This window comes from Arachis ipaensis, chromosome B2 (assembly GCF_059453495.1).
Source record: "Arachis ipaensis isolate K30076 ecotype BB chromosome B2, ASM5945349v1, whole genome shotgun sequence".
In the NCBI taxonomy this organism is placed as follows: domain Eukaryota; kingdom Viridiplantae; phylum Streptophyta; class Magnoliopsida; order Fabales; family Fabaceae; genus Arachis; species Arachis ipaensis.
In genome coordinates, this window is record NC_142437.1 from 125,580,699 (window position 1) to 125,598,691 (window position 17,993).

Here is a 17,993-nt window from a genome sequence, read left to right on the forward strand (position 1 = left end):
CCCCAGTCCTAAAAACCCTAAAACCATAAACCCCTAAAACCCTAAACCATAAACCTTAAAAATCCTAAAAAATCCTAAAATCATAAGCCCATAAACCATAAACCTAACCCCTAACCCTCAACCCTAAACCCTAGAAATCCTAAAAATCCAAAAACTCTAAAATCCTAAAAACCCTAAAATCATAAAACCCTAAAAACCATAAAATTCTAAACTCTAAACCCTATACACTAACCCTAAACCCTATTTCTAAACTTTAAAAACCCTAAAAACCTTAAAAATACCTAAAAATCCTAAAAAAATCCTAAAACCCTAAACCCTAACCATAAACCTTAATCCTAAACCCTAAAATCCCTAAAAATCCTAAAAACCTTAACAACCTAAAATCCTAAACCTTATACCCTAAACCTTAAACCTAACTCCTAACCCTAAATCATAAACCATAAACCCTAAAAATCCAAAAATCCTAAATCCTAAACCATAAAATCCTAAAAACCATAAACTGCTAAACCCTAAACCCTGAGCCTTGAACCCCGAGCCCCAAACCCTTAAACCCCTAACCTCAAACCCCTAAATCCCTAAACCCAACCTAAATCTCAAACCCCAAATCCAAACCCCCAAATCCTAAACCCCAACACCAACCCCAAAACCCCAAACCCCAAACCCTAAACACATAAACCCCAAATCCCAACCCCAAATTCTACACCCTAAACCTTAAATCCTACACCCTAAACCATAAACAGTTTGTGTGGTTCGGGTAAGATTAAAACTGGCACTAAAGTCAATTTCTTCTTTAAGGTTTGAAAACTTTTCTCACACTCTGATTTCCACACAAACGGTGCATCTTTCCGACTTAGCTTTATCATTAGCAATGTGATTTGTGAAAACCCATGAATGAACCTTCGGCAGTATCTAGCTAATCCCAAGAAACTCCTAATCTCTATCACTGATGTCGGTCTTCTCCATTACATCAACGCTTTAATCTTCGAAGGATCTACTGTTATTCCTCCTTTACTCACAACATGACCTAAGAACTTCACCTCCTCTTTTCAAAACTCACACTTCGACAGCTTTGCATAAAGCTTCCTCTCCTTCAGAATTTGCAATATTATCCTCAGATGCTCTTTCATCGTCTTTGAATAAACCAATATGTCAGCTATGAACACCACCACAAACTTATCCAAAAAGGGCGAAATATTCTATTCATGTAATCCATGAACACAGCAGGCACATTTGTCAACCCAAAGGATATCACCGCGTATTCATAGTGATCATAGCATATTCTGAAAATAGTTTTTGGAATATCCTCCTCGTTCACTCTTATCTAGTGATAACCTGACCTCAAATCGATCTTCGAGAACACTCGAGCTCCTTGCAACTAATCCATTAAGTCATAAATTCTCGGCAATGGGTACTTGTTCTTCACCGTCACCTTATTCAACTGTCGATAGTCCACACAAGGTCACATTCCTCCATCTTTCTTTTTTCCCAATAAAGTTGGCGCTCCCCACGGAGACACACTTGGTCGAACGAACTTCTTATTCAGAAGCTCTTCCAACTGAGTCTTAAGTTCAACCAACTCTATCAAAGCCATTCTATACGGCGCAGTTGAGACTGGACCTGCTCTTAGCACCAAGTCTATAGCAAATTCAATATCTCGTTGAGGTGAAAATTCAGAAATATCTTCAAGAAACACTTTGAAAAACTCCTTAACTATGGGAATTTGGTCTAATTTCTGTTCATCGTCTGACGCATTCATAGCTAAAAGAATATAACCTTGACATTCTTTCCCACTATAATTCACTGTTACAAAGTTCAAATAGTAACCTTTAGCTATTGCTGCTCCTCCTTCTCCTTCCGGCATAAACTGAATTGATTGCTCAAAGCAATCCAACAACACGCAATTTTTTGACAGTCAGTCCAATCCCAAAATCATCTCCAACCCAACCAACAGCAAACAGATTAAGTCGTGAAGGAAAATTCTATCCTCTATCTAGAAGAGTATTTGCCTATAACCTAACCTAGTTACAACTTCCTGGGACGGGGTATGCACATGCAAATCAAAGGTTAAGTCTGAGATTTTCAAACCCAGTTCAACAGTTTTATCAAATACAATAAATGAATGTAAAGCGCACGGGTCATACAACGCAGTTAATGTCTTGCCACCTGATGGAACTGCTTGAACTTGAGAAGGGGGAGCTGAATCAAGTTAACTCAGAATTAAAATTCTTGAGCTCTGTTTTCGCGAAAGCTAAATATGTAGGAGATTTTTTGTTTTGTCTCATACACAGAAAATGAAACAGAGAAGGGAAGAAGAGATAAAGCCCAACATGTATCCTGATTCGGTTTCTATGTGCCATGAAACCTACATCCAGTCTCCACCACAACCATAGTGGAATTTTTACTATAATCAAACATATTACAAATACCAATATTAATGAATTACAACGTAATTCATCTAGTATCTTTCACTAAGCTTTCTCCCCCAAATCCTAGCAACCCAAGTGCTGTCCCAACTTGGAAGGGGAACCTAGCCAGATTCAGAAACACCAAGTGCTATCCCAACTTGGCAAGGAAAATAAAACCTTAGTTCAACAAAACCAAATTTCACAGAAACATTTATTTAGATTTTTTATGCATCTCTCTTGTCTTTTCTCTCATGGCTTTTTCAACTCACATTCATTAGCCTTTTTCTCAAATACAGAAAGATGACATTAGATAGCCATAGCAAAGAAAATCTGAAATGAAGCCCAAATTGAAGGAAAATGATTTCAGCTCAAGTGTTTTGAGTTGATGCTCTTGTATCACTCTATTTTTCTTGCTTTCAAATGTTGAAGTGAGGCCTTTCTTATAGAATCAGCTTGCTCTTCCAGTTTGTTCTTCATTGCCTCTTCCAATTCCTCGTACCATCAACCCGTTGGAGCTGTCTTCTATGGCATGCAGTCATTTTTCCATCCTACTCCACTAACGCTGCTTATTGGAGGGTCTAATCCACCAATCTCTGTTGTCGTTGGAGCTGCTGTCTTCCTTGGCATGCAAAGCACTTGCATTTTTGAGCCATTCCAACTACTGTCTATAATTCTGCATTTTTGTTTTGCTCTTCCAAACTTTATTTGTGATCTTTTGCATTTTGATTTGCTGATGTCCTTTGTGTAGTGGCATTGTCTTTGTGTCTTTGTTCCTTTTCTAGAGCCACAACTTTCCCATAATAGTGCCAAATGTCCCATTACCTTTTTTTCTTTTGTTCAAACCATGAACTTTCGGATCTCTCTTTCTTAGCTCATAAGTTCTAATTTGTTTCTTCATAAACATGTAATGGGCTGAAGCTTTGGAGTTGTAATACTTGATGTTGCTGAAGCAACATTAACTTGGGTTGAAGCAACATGTAAATGAGCCTGCATCACTTAGCACACACATTAAACAAACTTGGGCTTTTACCCAAAGAATGTTTGTCATCATTTATGTAAAACCCAAAATCAAACTTAACTCAACAATCTCTCCCTGGATGACAAACATGATAAAAGAGGATGAATAAAATTTAAATTTAATTTAAAGATGGAGTAAGAACACTTCCCTTTGATGATCATCTGAAAAGTGTAGTGCTCCCTCTTAATATTAGCATTTCTCCCCCCTTAATCAAAAGTTCATACAAAAGATGTAGCATTAGATTAACAAAGAACACATAATGCCTATCATGCAAAGATTATTTTAGGAGATAACAGCATAGCATAAACATTAAACATCAAAGGCTTCAAATATCTCTTTTCTTTTCTTCTCTTTTCTTTTCTTCCCCTTTTGTCATAAAGGAGGAAAAATTAAAAAATCTGCACAAGAGTGTTAGATTCACAGCAGTAGCAGCCATAAGTAGTAATCAAAATGAAGTAAACTGTTTACAGCTATCCAACACAAGCAAAATAAAATTTCGGAGGATGTGAATGTGGCATTTGGTCTTCTTGAGAGTAGATTCAGCCATTCCTTCTTGGCCCCAAAGATAATAAGAAGATCAGACAAGATCACAAACTCTTGGAAAACATCTTTCACAATTCCAGTTGAAGTTCTGATCTTGGAAGAATTAGATTTAAGAACCATTATAGAAGACTAGTCAAATTCAGAATGTGAAGGGTGAGGTGTGTGAGTGCAAATGTCTCAGCTTGAAATTGAATTGAAAAATGAGAAGTTTGAAAAACATTAAATTTTACAGCTATATCCAAATTAACCTTGTTTTCAGAAAATGAAAAAATTAATTATTGAAAACAAAAATATAAGTCCAAGTTAAAATGAAAAATAATTGTTTTGAAATCCAAGTCCAAAGTAGGCCCAACACTTTTAGACACAAGTGGCCATCTGAGAGTAGACAAGCAAACACCCTAGGCCCACCAAGTCTGATAAGCCTCTAACGAGCAACAAATCAAATTAATGAAGCCACTCATCATCTGCCCAAAATAGTCTCATCTCGATCTGTGAGATAAAAACGCTAAGACAGATTATCAAAAAAATCAAGAAACATTAGATGAGTCAATGATGCCCAATGCAGTTCGTAACTTGTAGAACCTCTCTTCTATCAATGGTTTAGTGAAAATATCAGCTAATTGATCTTCAGATTTAACAAACTGAATATCTAAATTTCCATTTTGTACATGTTCTCTTATAAAATAAAATCTAACTTCAATGTTCTTTGTTCTTGAGTGCAAAACAGGGTTCTTTGAAATATTTATAGCACTCATATTGTCACAAAATAATGGAATATTAGATACTTTCAGTTTATAATCAGCTAACTGAGTTTTCAACCATAGTAATTGAGAGCAACAAGAAGAGGCTGCAATTTACTCAGCTTCGACAGTGGATAGTGCTACTGTTGCTTGCTTCTTGCTTGACCATACATTGAGTGATTTGCCAAGGAAGCAACACATGCCACTTGTGCTTCTTCTATTAATTCTGTCTCCAGCGAAATCTGCATCACAATAACCCACTAATTGAAATGAATCAGTTTTGGGATACCATAAACCATAATTAGTGGTACCAAGCACATATCGAATAATCCTCTTGACAGTTGAGAGATGAGATTCTTTTGGTTTTGATTGGAATCTTGAGCACACACCAACACTATATATGATATCAGGCCCTGAGGAGGTTAGATACATCAAGAAACCAATCATTCCTCTAAAACATGTCTCATCAACATCTCTAGCATGTTCATCCTTGTCAAGCTTGATATTTTGATGCATGGGGGTTCCCATTGGCTTGGCACACTCTAGCTCAAATTTTTTGACAAGTTCCTTGGCATATTTTTCTTGATGAACAAAAATGCCTTCTGCAGTTTGTTTGATTTGCAAGCCTAGGAAGAAAGTTAATTCTCCCATCATGCTCATATCAAATTCACTTGTCATTAGCTTAGCAAAATTTGCACACAAAGCCTCATTAGCTGAACCAAAAGTAATATCATCAACATAAACTTGCACAAGAATAAAATGATCATTGTAATTCTTAATAAATAAAGTGGTGCCAGTGGCTCCTCTTTGAAAATTGTTTTTCAATAAAAATGAACTAAGCCTCTCATACCAAACTCTAGGAGCTTGTCTTAGACCATATAAGGATTTAGCTAGATTGAAAACATAGTTAGGAAAGGTTTTGTTTTCAAAATCAGGAGGTTGCGCCACATAGACCTCTCTATCTATTATACCATTGAGGACACACTTTACATCCATTTGAAATAGCTTGAAGCAACAATGAGCCGCATAGGCTAAGAGCAATTTAATGGCTTCCATTTGAGCTACAGGTGTAAATGATTCATCGAAATCAATCTCTTCCTCTTGATCGTATCCTTGAGCAAACAATCTTGCTTTGTTTCGGACAATGGTTTCATCTTCACCCAATTTATTTCTGAAAATCTATTTTGTGCTAGTGACTTTCTTTCCATTTGAGTGAGGCACTAAGGTCCAGACTTGATTCTTCTCAAACTGCTGTAATTCCTCCTCCATGACTAATACCCAAGATGGATCAGCAAGTGCTTCTCGGATATTTTGAGGTTCAATCTTTGATATGAGAGCAATGTTGTTGGATTCGGCTCTTTCCAAAGATGATCTAGTAGTCATTCCTTTAGAGGGATCACCAATTATGAACTCTTCAGGATAATTTTTCAGAAATTTCCATTCTCTTGGCCTTCTAGTTTGGGTTGAAAAAATTCAGGTTCCTCTTGAAAAATAATTGCCTCTGCATCAGGATTTTTTGCTGCGACAGGAGATAATTCCAAATTGTCTCCTGCAGAATCAGTATTTTCGTTGCTTGCAGATGCAGTTTCTTGAAGGCTTGACTTTTGTTGAACTATCTCAGTGTTTTTGGTCAATTCAACTTTAAAACCTGGACTATCATCAATACAAACACTAGGAACAGAGTTAGACTCACAGAATGTGACATGCATGATCTCCTCAACAGTTTTAGAGTTCTTGTTATATACTCTATAGGCTTTGCTATTTGTAGAATAACCAAGAAAGATACCTTCATGTGTTTTAGGATCAAATTTTCCCAAATTTTCTTTGATATTCAGTATAAAATACTTGCAACCAAACACATGAAAGTAGTTAAAATTATGTGGATAACCTTTCCAAAGTTCATATGGAGTTTTCTTCAAAAATTTTCTTATGAGGGTTCGATTTAAAACCTAAGAAGCTATATTCACAGCTTCAACCCATAAGAATTTTGGAACTTCATATTCACACAACATAGCTCTAGCCATTTCTTGTAAACTTCTATTTCTTCTTTCCACAACACCATTTTGTTGTGGTGTTCTAGGACATGAGAAGTTGTGTGATATGCCTAGTTCATCACAACAAGATTCAAAGTATTGATTTTCAAATTCTTTGCCATGATCACTTCTAATTGAAATAATTTTTAAACTCTTTCCATTTTGAATCTTCTTGCTGAATTTTTCGAAAACAGAAAATGCTTCATGTTTATGAGCTAGAAAGAATACCCAACCAAACCTAGTGTAGTCATCCACAATAACCATGCCATAACTTTTTCCGCCAAGACTTTGAGTCTTAGTTGGTACGAACAGATCAAGATGCAACAGCTCCAATGGTTTCTTAGTTGAGACATCTTCCTTGGGTTTAAAAGAGGTTTTTGTTTGTTTACCCATTTGACAAGCATCACAAGTGATGTCCTTATCAAATTTAATATTAGGAAGACCTCTTGTTAAGCCCTTTTTAACAAGCTTAGAGATTTAGAACATGCTAGCATGTCCAAATCTCTTATGCCACATCCATTTTTCAAATTCCATTGAAGAGAAAAAAGTCACATTTTGAACTTTAAGATCATCTAGTGTGAGACTATACATTGTCACTTCTTTTGGCAACAAATAAAACAGCCCCTATTTTCTCATTAATGACCCTAAAGGTTACCGCATATCTAAGGTCACACAATTGACTTATGCTCAAAAGATTATGATTTAACCCATCGACCAAAAAGACACTATCAATGCAAGTAGAAAAATCTTTGCCAACCTTACCAATGGCAATTATTTTACCTTTACTATTATCTCCGAAAGTGACAAATCCTCCATCATACTTGTTGAGTTTGATGAAGAAAGTATCAATTTCGATCATATGCCTTGAACATCCACTATCAAGATACCACATGTCCAATTTCTTCTTGGATGTAAGGCAAACCTGTATGTTCTTCAACTGACCTTAGGTATCCAAATCTATTTGGATCCTCTTATGTGAAATCTTCTTGGTTGCCCAAGAGCATTATAATCATGAACAACTTTATATAATTTACTATCATTACCAAAAGACCTTAGAAAGATGAAACATTGTTGAAGATCATGACCTTTTCTATTGCACTTATAGTAATGGTTCTTGCTCACTGATTTTTGTGACTTACTGAAAATTTTTGGTTTGACAATCTTGGAAGAGGAAGCTTCAGGTCTTTTAACATTTTGTTTGAAAATAGCCTTACATTCTTCTTTGAATCCAAGTCCAGATTTTTCACAATCAAATCTTTGACAAGCAAGTAATTTGTCAAGATTTTGTGAACCTTGAACAAATTTTGCTAAGTCTTCATTAAAGTTTTTAATTTGTTCATTCAGCCTTTTATTTTCAGCAATCAAATCAGTGGAGGCAGTGACCGTATGCTTGAGTTTGAATTTGTTTAATTCAACTCTTAAAGCATTGTTTTCTTTTTTTAAAGAAATTTCGTTACAAGCTTCGGTTGCCTTTACTTTTTCCAACAAAAATTCATTTTCAGCTCTCAATACTTCATTATCTTTCTTGCATTTAACATATTTATCTAAGAGTTTCTTAGAGTTCACAGTAAAGTCTTTGATAATGTAGTGCAATTCATCAATAGATAGGTCAGAAAGATCTACCTCACTTTCATCATCGTGATCATCCATCAAGTATAGTTGAGCCTCTTGATCTGAGTCTTTAGAACTGGCATCATTTTCCAAGTCTTCCCATGTTGCTATCATCACTTTTTTTTGTCCTTCTTTGATTTTTTACCTTTCTTTAATTGAGGACAATCTGACTTGAAGTGACCCGGTTCCTTGCAGTGGTGACATGTGAACTTGGCTTGATCCTTCTTGAAGACTTTGGATGAAGAACTTCTTTTGCCTTTGTTTTTGAATCTCAGTAATCTCATCATTTTTCTTGCAAAGAGCACCATTTCTTCATCTGAGAAACTGTCATTAGATTCTTCTTCCTTGGTTGTCATTCTTGATTTCAGTGCTACACTTTTCTTCTTGCCTCTTGATTTTAGTTCTGATTATGTTTTATTGCTTAAAAGCTGGCTTTGTACTTAGAATCACCTTGGTTGAGTTAGTTTTGTAATTGAACAATGCTATTTTTTCCTTAGAGATAAACTGATAGGAACCTATTCACCTAGTCAATTGTAAATAGAGTATGGAGTGAATTGAGTAAATTGTTGCTAGAGTGGGTTCTAAAATCAGGAATGCATTCTGTTATGCGAGAGGTGAGAGGTATACAACGGTAGGTGGAGTAGTGATGGGACTATGGGCCCATTTGAGAAGCTTCAAAAGTAATTTTTTTTTGAGCTTTTGACTTATGAAAAATAGTAGTATTAATGTCTAGTGCAATTTTCAAAATCAAATTGCAGCTTTCTAAGAAATTATTTAGAAGCTTATAGAGAAGTTTAAAAAAATAGCTTCTCTCATCAAACTACTACTTTTTATCACATTTTTATAAAATAATCACTTTTAAAACTAAAAACCCAAACACATAATAACTTATTTATAAGTTACTTTTAATATAGTCATTTATTGTGTAAAGAAAATTGTATTATGTTCTATTATGTTCTATGCATTTCTATTATGTTCAATGCATCTATTGACACAATTTTTGTTACCTAAAATTGAAAATTGTAACTGAAAATAGTTGGAACTCAACCCATGAGTTTGAAGCAGTGACCTTCATGAATCAAAATTGATAAGGAACACATGGAAAAGAAAATTCCTTTTGTTTGATTTTGCCCGTTTGTAAAGAGTTTTTTGTGCCTGTACACAATGTTGAATAATATACTTCGTCTATTGCTTTTTTCATATGAGAGCCAAAAACAGCCTTTGGCCACAAATTGAAGCCACTTCCAAGCAAATGGACATAGCTGCAACCGAATTAGAATGTTTTGAAGCTTTGCAAAAGCAGGAAAAGTTAGCAGCATCCCACAAGATAAACAATCTATGGGAGGAAGTACAAAAGCAATAGGAACGCGAGAGAACTTTGCAATACAAGTATGAAAATCTTATGGAAGAAGTGGAAAGGATACAAAATGTCATGGAACAGTACAGGGTACAAGCACAAAAGCAAGAAGAAATCGAAGCAAACAATCGTGCTCACGAGTCAACAGAGACTGTTGCTGACAAAACTGGTGCACAGGATTCAGTAATTTTTAAAGCTGCCCCTCTCACTGAAGAAAATGAAACTGCTATAGCAACTGATATGTCTCATGATGAAAGTGAAGCGGGCACTGTGCGAGACCAGACTACCGCTAGCCAAAAAAATGACGTGGATGTGGATTCTGAAGATATAAAGCAAACAGATGACCCTAATGCAAAACCGCCAGATGCTGCACTTGCTGCCAAGGTTGAGGCCGAAAAAGTGGAAGGTACCATAACTGATGGTCACATTGATAACGGTAAGACAGCATTAGACTAGGGTGCTACAATAGGAAATGAGGTGAAGAAAGATTTAGCTATAGGTGCTGAAAATTCACATGATAGGTGATAGCACACCAGAAAAAACCACTAGTTCTGATGAAGGGAATGAGATGCAAGTTGCTGATGGCAATTAAACCAAGAAATGCTCAAGCCAGTTCTGATATTGTAGTTTTTTTTTTTTTTAATTTTTGGTTGGTTTTTTTTTTGGGGGGGTTAGTGAGGGTAATTAATGCTGGGGATTTCTCGAAGCAAATTTATCAATCAAGGTTCTTGAACTGAATAAATTCCATGGAAAGTAGTGAAGATATTTGATCCAAAAGATAGACGGGGTTGAAAGCTTATATATCTTGAGATGATCACCAGTTAAAGCTTGTAGCGTATGTGATGCGATGACTAATCCAACCCAAGTTCAGAATGCAAATGAAGTGGGGTCCCAAGGTAATGATGGGTCTAATGAGGAATCAAGTAATCCAAATGAGAAAATAAGAATTGGGCTAAGTAAAAGAGAAGGAATATGCAGAGTGAGGAAACCCCCCTAAGTGGATGAATGACTATTACACCTAAAGAGAGAAGAGCATGTTAGAGTTACCCTATGCCGAGTTGGCAGAGTTGATTATGTAACAAAATGGGAATCGATGTGTAATGTGAAAGAATAAAGTATGCTGAATGGTAGTGAATGGTAAGTATAAATTGAATTGTGTTTGTAAAGGAGTTTCTACCCTCACTCGAAAAGAGCGATTTGGATGTATTCTTATGTACTCCTTTTATATCATTCAATTCTTACTAATTTTGCATTGATTGATTCATTAATTCTTGTTCTCTTTCTCTTTACTGCTGTTTGATATCATTATAGCAACATTTGGTGCTTTTTTTGAGAGAAACAGCCATGGCTGAAGGAGCTCGATTGACTCGTCTTGAGGAGATTTCTGTTTCAAATAGTCAAGAAATTCATAAGCTAAATAGGGGATTCATTGAGTTGAATGAGCGGATTGCCAATACCCAGGTGCAGATAGCGGCGATGGAGGCGTCCTTGAAGTCCATCAATAAGTTGCTGAAGGAAAACTTAAAACAAAAAAAATTGAGGACGAAGGGAAGGTAAGAAAGGCTAGGGAAGGAGGATCTTACCCAGAGGTTCTGTCTTGGCCTAAGTGTATGCGAGGAGCTGACCTCCCTATTCGAAGGTGACGGTGTTGAGGAATAGGTGTTTCGAGCTCGTGAGTATTTTGAGCTATATGACATACCTGAGAAGCGGCGTGTCAGAGTCCTTTCCTTCCACCTCATTGGGCCTGCGTACACATGGTACATGTGGGGAGTCAATAATAAGTTGGCCTATAATTGGGAGGACTTTCTTGAGGCCCTCTCACTAAGGTATGGCAAGAGAGTGTTCTTTGATCCGAGAACTGCGTTAAAGGAGCTGAAGTAGGATGGTACGGTAGCAGAATACCAAGGTTAGTTTGAAGAACTCTCAAATATGGTCACTGGACTCAGTGAAGAGTGGTTGATATAGCTCTTTGTGGTTGGACTCCGCGAGCATCTCAAGTGCGAACTCCTTCTAGCTAAACCCGCACTCTTTAAATGGTTTACCAGTTCTGAGATAAAGCAGAGGAGGGATAATGGGTTGTGTTACTACTGTGATGAGAAATACTCCATGGGTCATCGTTGTAAGGCAACCTACCAGTTGTTGGTTGGGGAAGGGAAAGTGAAAGAGCTAATGCAGGGCTATGTCAGTGGTGCAGAAGGTAAAGCGGATACAGAAGGGGAAAATAAGGATGATGAAGAGGAGACCGTGCTCAGAATTAGCTTGAATGCAATGAAAGGGGAGTTTCACCCCGAGACATTAAGGGTGAGGGGCAGGGTGAACAATAAACAACTGCTGATTTTTGTGGATGGCAGAAGCACACATAATTTTGTGAAAAGATCAGTGGTCAAGAGACTGAGTCAACCGCTTACACTAACTAACGTCTCGCAGGTTATGGTGGAAAATGGAGAGATGATTGATTGCTCCGCGAAGTGCAAAGATTTACCTCTACACATTCAAGGGTACGATTTTACTTTTGATACCTTTGTTTTAGATTTAAAGGGTGCTGATATAGTGTTGGGGGTTCACTAGATGATGGGATTGGGGAATTTTCAGATGAATTACATGGTGCTCTTTTTGAAATTTGAAGTGGACGGATCATGGGTGATTTTTAAGGGGAGAGATTGTTGAAGGAGAATAGTTTATTATGTAGTGAATTACAGAAATTGGCTAACAACCAAGCTATTTTGCGTATGCTTTGTTTGGAGACTGTCGAGACCAGTGTAGGAGTAGCAGCTGGTGAACCCACAGAGGCAGAAGCGAGCCCAATTTTAGAGGAATATGCTAATGTTTTTATGGAACCCACCAAGGACATTGGATCACCCCATTCAGTTGATACCAGGCGCAACCCTAGTCAGTATAAGACCATACAAATATCCTCAATTTCAGAAAGAGGAGATGGAAAAGTTGGTCCAGGAGATGTTGCAAACAGGAGTCATAAGAGATAGTCAAAGTGCGTTCTCAAGTCCAGTTTTATTAGTGAAAAAGAAAGATGGAGGGTGGAGATTGTGCGTTGATTATCGTGCTCTAAATTCTATCACAGTGAAGGATAAGTTTCCAATATCCACCATCGAAGAGATACTTGATGAGCTTCACGGTGCTAGATTCTTCTCCAAGTTAGACCTCCGGAGCGGATACCACCAAATACGAATGAGAGCTACTGATATTGGGAAGACTCCATTTAGAACCCATCAAGGGCACTATGAATTTGTTGTTGTACCCTTTGGCCTAATGAATGCCCCTTCAACTTTCCAGGCCACCATGAATAAGATTTTTCAACCATTCTTAAGGAGGTTTATAGCTATTTTTTTTTTAGGATATCCTTGTGTATAGCAAAACTAAGGATGAACACTTGCAACATTTGAGGCAAGCTTTAGCAGTGTTGCGAGAGAATAAATTCTTTTGCAAAACTGTCCAAATGCTCATTTTGTCAATAACAAGTAGATTTCCTTGGACATGTTGTATCTGGAGAAGGAGTACGTGTGGATCCGGCTAAAGTAGAAGCAATTGATAAATGGCCTGTCCCAAAAACAATTAAGCAGCTACGCGGTTTCTTAGGCCTCACTGGTTACTACCGTAAATTTGTCGCCGGTTATGCAGATTTAATTTTTTTTCTCTCACGGAGCTGCTAAAGAAAAATGCCTTTCATTAGACATTAGAAGCCAAAAGAGCATTCTACCACTCGAAGCAGATCATGATGCACACCCCTGTGTTGTCATTGCCCAATTTCTCCAAGATGTTTGTGGTGGAGACTGATGCGTCGAGCATGGGCATAGGTGCTGTCCTGACCCAAGATGGGCATCCGCTTGCTTACTTTATGGGAATGGCTCAAGTCTCCACATATTTGAGGGAACTATATGCAGTCACTCAAGCGTAACAAAATGGAGGCACTACCTACTTGGCAGAAAATTTGTCATCAAAATGGATCATCAAGGCTTGAGGGAATTGATGACTCAAGTGATACTAACACCAGAGCAGCAGAAGTACATGATCAAGTTACTAGGATGTGAGTTCGAGATTGAGTATCGGCCTAGAAAACATAATCAGGTGGCAAACGCATTATCGAGACAAAATGAATTGGAGGATATTGCTCCACAATTCCAGGCATTCACCGCAACTCAATCTGCTATCATTCCTAGACTGCTGCAGGCCCACAAAAATGCAGAAGAGATGCAGGGAATGATGCAGAAGTGGCAGGAGGGAAGGTTGAGCTCTGAATATAGGTTCAGGGATGGATTATTTTGGTATGGAGGAAAGATATATGTGCCTGACTATGAAGACCTTATATCCACACTCCTTCATTAGTTTCATTCAACTGTGACAGCAGGACATGGTGGCGTGTTGAAAACTTATAAGGGTCTTGGTGAGCTCTTCTTTTGGCCAGGCATACGACAGAATGTAGTTCAATTTGTTGACAGGTGTCATGAATGCCAAGTGACGAAGTACATGCCCTTCTAAACCCCAAGGACTCCTTCAACCACTTCCCACATCAATCCGGCCATGTGACGATTTATCCATGGACTTTGTGGTACGGCCGCCAAATCTTCTGGTTTATTGCGATCATGGTAGTGGTGGATCGATTCAGCAAGGTAGCACTTTTTGAGGCTCTCAAACCGGGATTCACAAATCACAGCTAAGGCAGTAGCTCAAACGTTCATTAATTCGGTTGTCAAGCTCCATGGGTTTCCTTCTACAATTGTGTCTGATAGAGATCCCTTATTCCTGAGCAAGTTTTGGAAACAACTTTTCTTATGCAGTGGGACAAAACTGCACTATTGCATGACATATCACCCCCAAAACGACGGTCAAACTGAGGTGGTCAACTGGACTCTTGAGCAATATTTGAGGGTGTTCACACATGCTTATCATACCCGCTGGTATGACTATTTATGCTGGACTGAATATTATTATAACAACTCCTATCATTCCTCCATCCAAATGATGCTTCATGAGCTTTATATGGGGCAGCGGTGAGAACTATTCCGGGATATGTGGCCAAGTCTTCTACTGTACAGGATGTTGATGCACTCTTGCGGGTGAGAGACATCCTCAATTTAGAGCTACTCCATCAACTGCAGCAAGCCCATGAGAGGATGAAGAAACAGGCTAATAATCATCGACATGAGAAATCCTTTGAGGTGGGGAATTGGATGCTTTTGAAGCTTCAGCCTTATCGCCAAGGATCGGTTGAAATTAGGCAGAGTCAAAAGTTCAGTAAGAGATTTTATCGGCCTTATAAAGTAGTGGCTAGAGTGGGTGTTGTTGCCTATCAGTTAGAGCTACCCCCAGGAAGTGCCATTCACCCTGTTTTTCATGTGTCCGTGCTTAAGGAACTCAAGGGAGACACACCTACTCAAATCTTAGAGGAGTTGTCGTTGACCCCCTCTTTTTCTCCCATACCAGCTCGTATTATTGACAACAGAGTACTAAAGACAGTTAATGACGCGAAAGGTCATTGTAAAGGGGAGAGTGATTGATGCGATGACCAATCCAACCCAAGTTCAGAATGCAATGAAGTGGGGTCCCAAGGTGATGATGGGCCTGATGAGGAATCAAGTAATCCGAATGAGAAAATAAGAATTAGGCTAAGTGAAAGAGAAGGAAGAGGCAGTGTGAGAAAACCCCCTAAGTGAATGAAGGACTACTACACTTGAAGAGAGAAGAGCATGTTAGAGTTACCCTATGCTAAGTTGGCAGAGTTGGTTATGTAACAAAATGAGAATCGATGCATAGTGTGAAAGAATAAAGTATGTTGTATGGTAGTGAATGGTAAGTATGAATTAAATTGTATTTGTAAAGGAGTTTCTACCTTTACTCGAAAAAGGTGATTTAGATGTACTCTTATGTACTCCTTTTATATCATTCAATTCTTACTAATTTTGCATTGATTGATTCATTAATTCTTGTTCTCTTTCTCTTTACTACTGCTTGATATCATTATAGCAACAATATGATGAACCTATAAATTGTACAAGCATTCTCAGAGACTCATGACAAAAAGCATAAACTTTCAATCAAACTGAAAAAATATAAACCTTTTTGTCCTTCATATTCAAAAACCCTATTATACATAAACTTGATACACAACCACTCACATACGAATTAAAAAAAAAGTAAACAGCATAAAAAGACAGCAAAAATAAAATAAATAAATAGACAAATAGAGTTATTAAGGTTATAAGGTGGTTAGGGTTACTTTTTTTTTTTTTGTCTTGGGCTAAGCCCAAAACCCTACCCGAGCTCCGACCCAAAACCCAACCTATTGTCTCTCTCACTGAAACGCCACACCAGGATGTTGTTGCCATTGTTGTTCCCATTGTTGCAACGATCTAACCACAAGCTTCTTCTTCCGTTTCATTGTTGGTTCTGGATCAAGCATAGGTACAATTGAAACAGGTTCGAATAGGTCTCTCTGCCGGCATCTCCTCTGCATTAAGGTCTGCCACAGAGGATGGAAGGATTGAGCCATTCGTACCAGCTATTAAAATAGTAGATTGATTGATTAATAATATTTTTACTGTAATGATGTTAAAAATTTCACTCATATTTAATAGTAATATAACGTTGAGTTTAGTTGAAATTTTTTGGAGTAAAAATAAAATTTTAAATATTACCATCAAAGAGCTTGACAAGGTGAACGCATGGCCGCAAACAGTACGTCAACCCGACCTCCGGATCACAACATATGGTCAAAAGAAGAAGATGGTGAATAGTGACAATGAGGGTTCTTCTTCTCTTCTCTCAATCTGAGTTTCTCTCTCTCTCTTTCATGAAAATAAGCTGAATAGTTAATGGGTGAGAGGTATTGGGTGTTAGTTAATGGGTCTTGGGCCTAATTGTGGTCTAAGTCCGATTTTTGGTGTGTTTGGCCCAACTTTAGACCAAAATCTTTAAGATTAGTGCTTTAATTTGTGTTCTAAATATTTTTACTTCCCCAAATTATAAATTTTAGTTTTCTTAAATTTATTCACTCATAAATAAATTTTTCTCACTCACAATACCAGACAAATTTAAGTCAGTACTCGATTTTTCTTAAAATAACTATATCTTCACGTTCCAAATGATTTTCCTAACTCCATTTTCTCCTTTAATTTTTCTAATTTATATTTTTATCATTTTCAACCTATTTCAGATAATTTAAATTATTATCATTTTATTTATTACACTAATTAAATGGTTAATTAATTTTTTGATTCTTACAATAACTATATCTTTTTCACCACATCACGATCCTTACTACTACTGTCTTATTATTTTTGTGGTTGTTCATGATGACTATGATGATGTTGATAATTTAGGTGGAGTTTGAGTTGGGTGTGTGATGGTAGAGGTATGGGTTTGTGGAGGTGATAGAAGAAAGGCAAAGAAGATGGTTACGATGGTGGTAGGGATAAGGTAAAGGAGGCAATGGTGCACACGTGCACAGAGAGAGAGGGGGAGGGAGGGAGAGAAAGAGAGAGAGCGAGAGCGAGCATATTGAAAGATTTGAAATAGAAAATGGTAGAAAAAATAATGTAGTAGGGTAGGTTGGGGAAATAAAGAAATGGTTGGTGGTTGGTTGCTATTGTTGATGTTGACGATGATAGAGGTGAGTTGGGTGCGGTAGTTAAGGGTGATGCGATGAATTCAATAATGAGTTGAGGTGTTAGGATAGGGTGGTATATTAGTGGAATGTGGTTAAATGGGTGGGAAAAGAAAAAGTGAACAAAGAGCATGAAGATGATGTATATAAAGGAAAGATAAAATTTAAAAAGAGTAATCACTTGCTGACCATCGAAAAATTAACAAAAGAAGTAAAATTGAAACTTTTTAAAAACATTGATAATAAAATTGAATTAAATTAAACGTTAGAAATATTTAAAAAAAATTTAAAAATATTAGAGACAAAAATAGACTTCACTTTTTTCCAGAATTTATATTATAATTTTTCTCTTAGCATTGATTTCTTGATTAAAAAAAACTAGGTAGCTTTCCTTCTTTTAGTGAACAAGAGCTTTCCTTCTTTTGAAAAACAAAAATACTTAGATTTGGTTTTAAGTTTGGGCCTAGAGGGCCATAATAAGAGGCCCAATAGAAGCTGAGTGGTTTTTTTCCTAACTTCACAGCTCTTTTTTTTTCTTCTTAAAAAAACAAAAAAGGAAATGAAAAAGTTCTTCGTAGGGAAGGACCCGCTGTTTTTTTTTTTTTTTTCACGATTCAGAAGTAGAATAGCAGGAGTTAGCAGCACCTAGCAAGGTTTTGCATCTTCAA

The 17,993-nt window shown here is 37.2% G+C and overlaps 2 protein-coding genes across 2 annotated transcripts; both read left to right on the forward strand.

Annotated features, from left to right (window-relative positions):
* Nucleotides 1-13,664: 13,664 nt before the first annotated feature.
* LOC148575517 (uncharacterized) lies at nt 13,665-14,048 on the forward strand. Its single transcript, XM_088506267.1, has one exon. It carries the CDS (start codon nt 13,665-13,667, stop codon nt 14,046-14,048), a length of 384 nt encoding a protein of 127 aa, XP_088362393.1.
* Nucleotides 14,049-14,259: 211 nt separating this feature from the next.
* Nucleotides 14,260-15,220, forward strand: LOC107628092 (uncharacterized). The gene is made up of 2 exons (XM_016330901.1): nt 14,260-14,332; nt 14,712-15,220. The coding sequence occupies exons 1-2, from the start codon at nt 14,260-14,262 to the stop codon at nt 15,218-15,220; spliced, it is 582 nt and encodes a 193-aa protein (XP_016186387.1).
* The last annotated feature ends 2,773 nt before the right edge of the window (nt 15,221-17,993 follow it).

What these genes read in the sequence shown, in the direction of transcription:
- LOC148575517 (XM_088506267.1), top strand. Translation starts at nt 13,665, where the DNA reads ATGGATCATCAAGGCTTGAGGGAATTGATGACTCAAGTGATACTAACA.
- LOC107628092 (XM_016330901.1), top strand. Translation starts at nt 14,260, where the DNA reads ATGGACTTTGTGGTACGGCCGCCAAATCTTCTGGTTTATTGCGATCAT. An exon ending in TGGTGGATCGATTCAGCAAG is followed by an intron (nt 14,333 to 14,711) that starts GTAGCACTTTTT and finishes TATATGGGGCAG; the next exon opens with CGGTGAGAACTATTCCGGGA.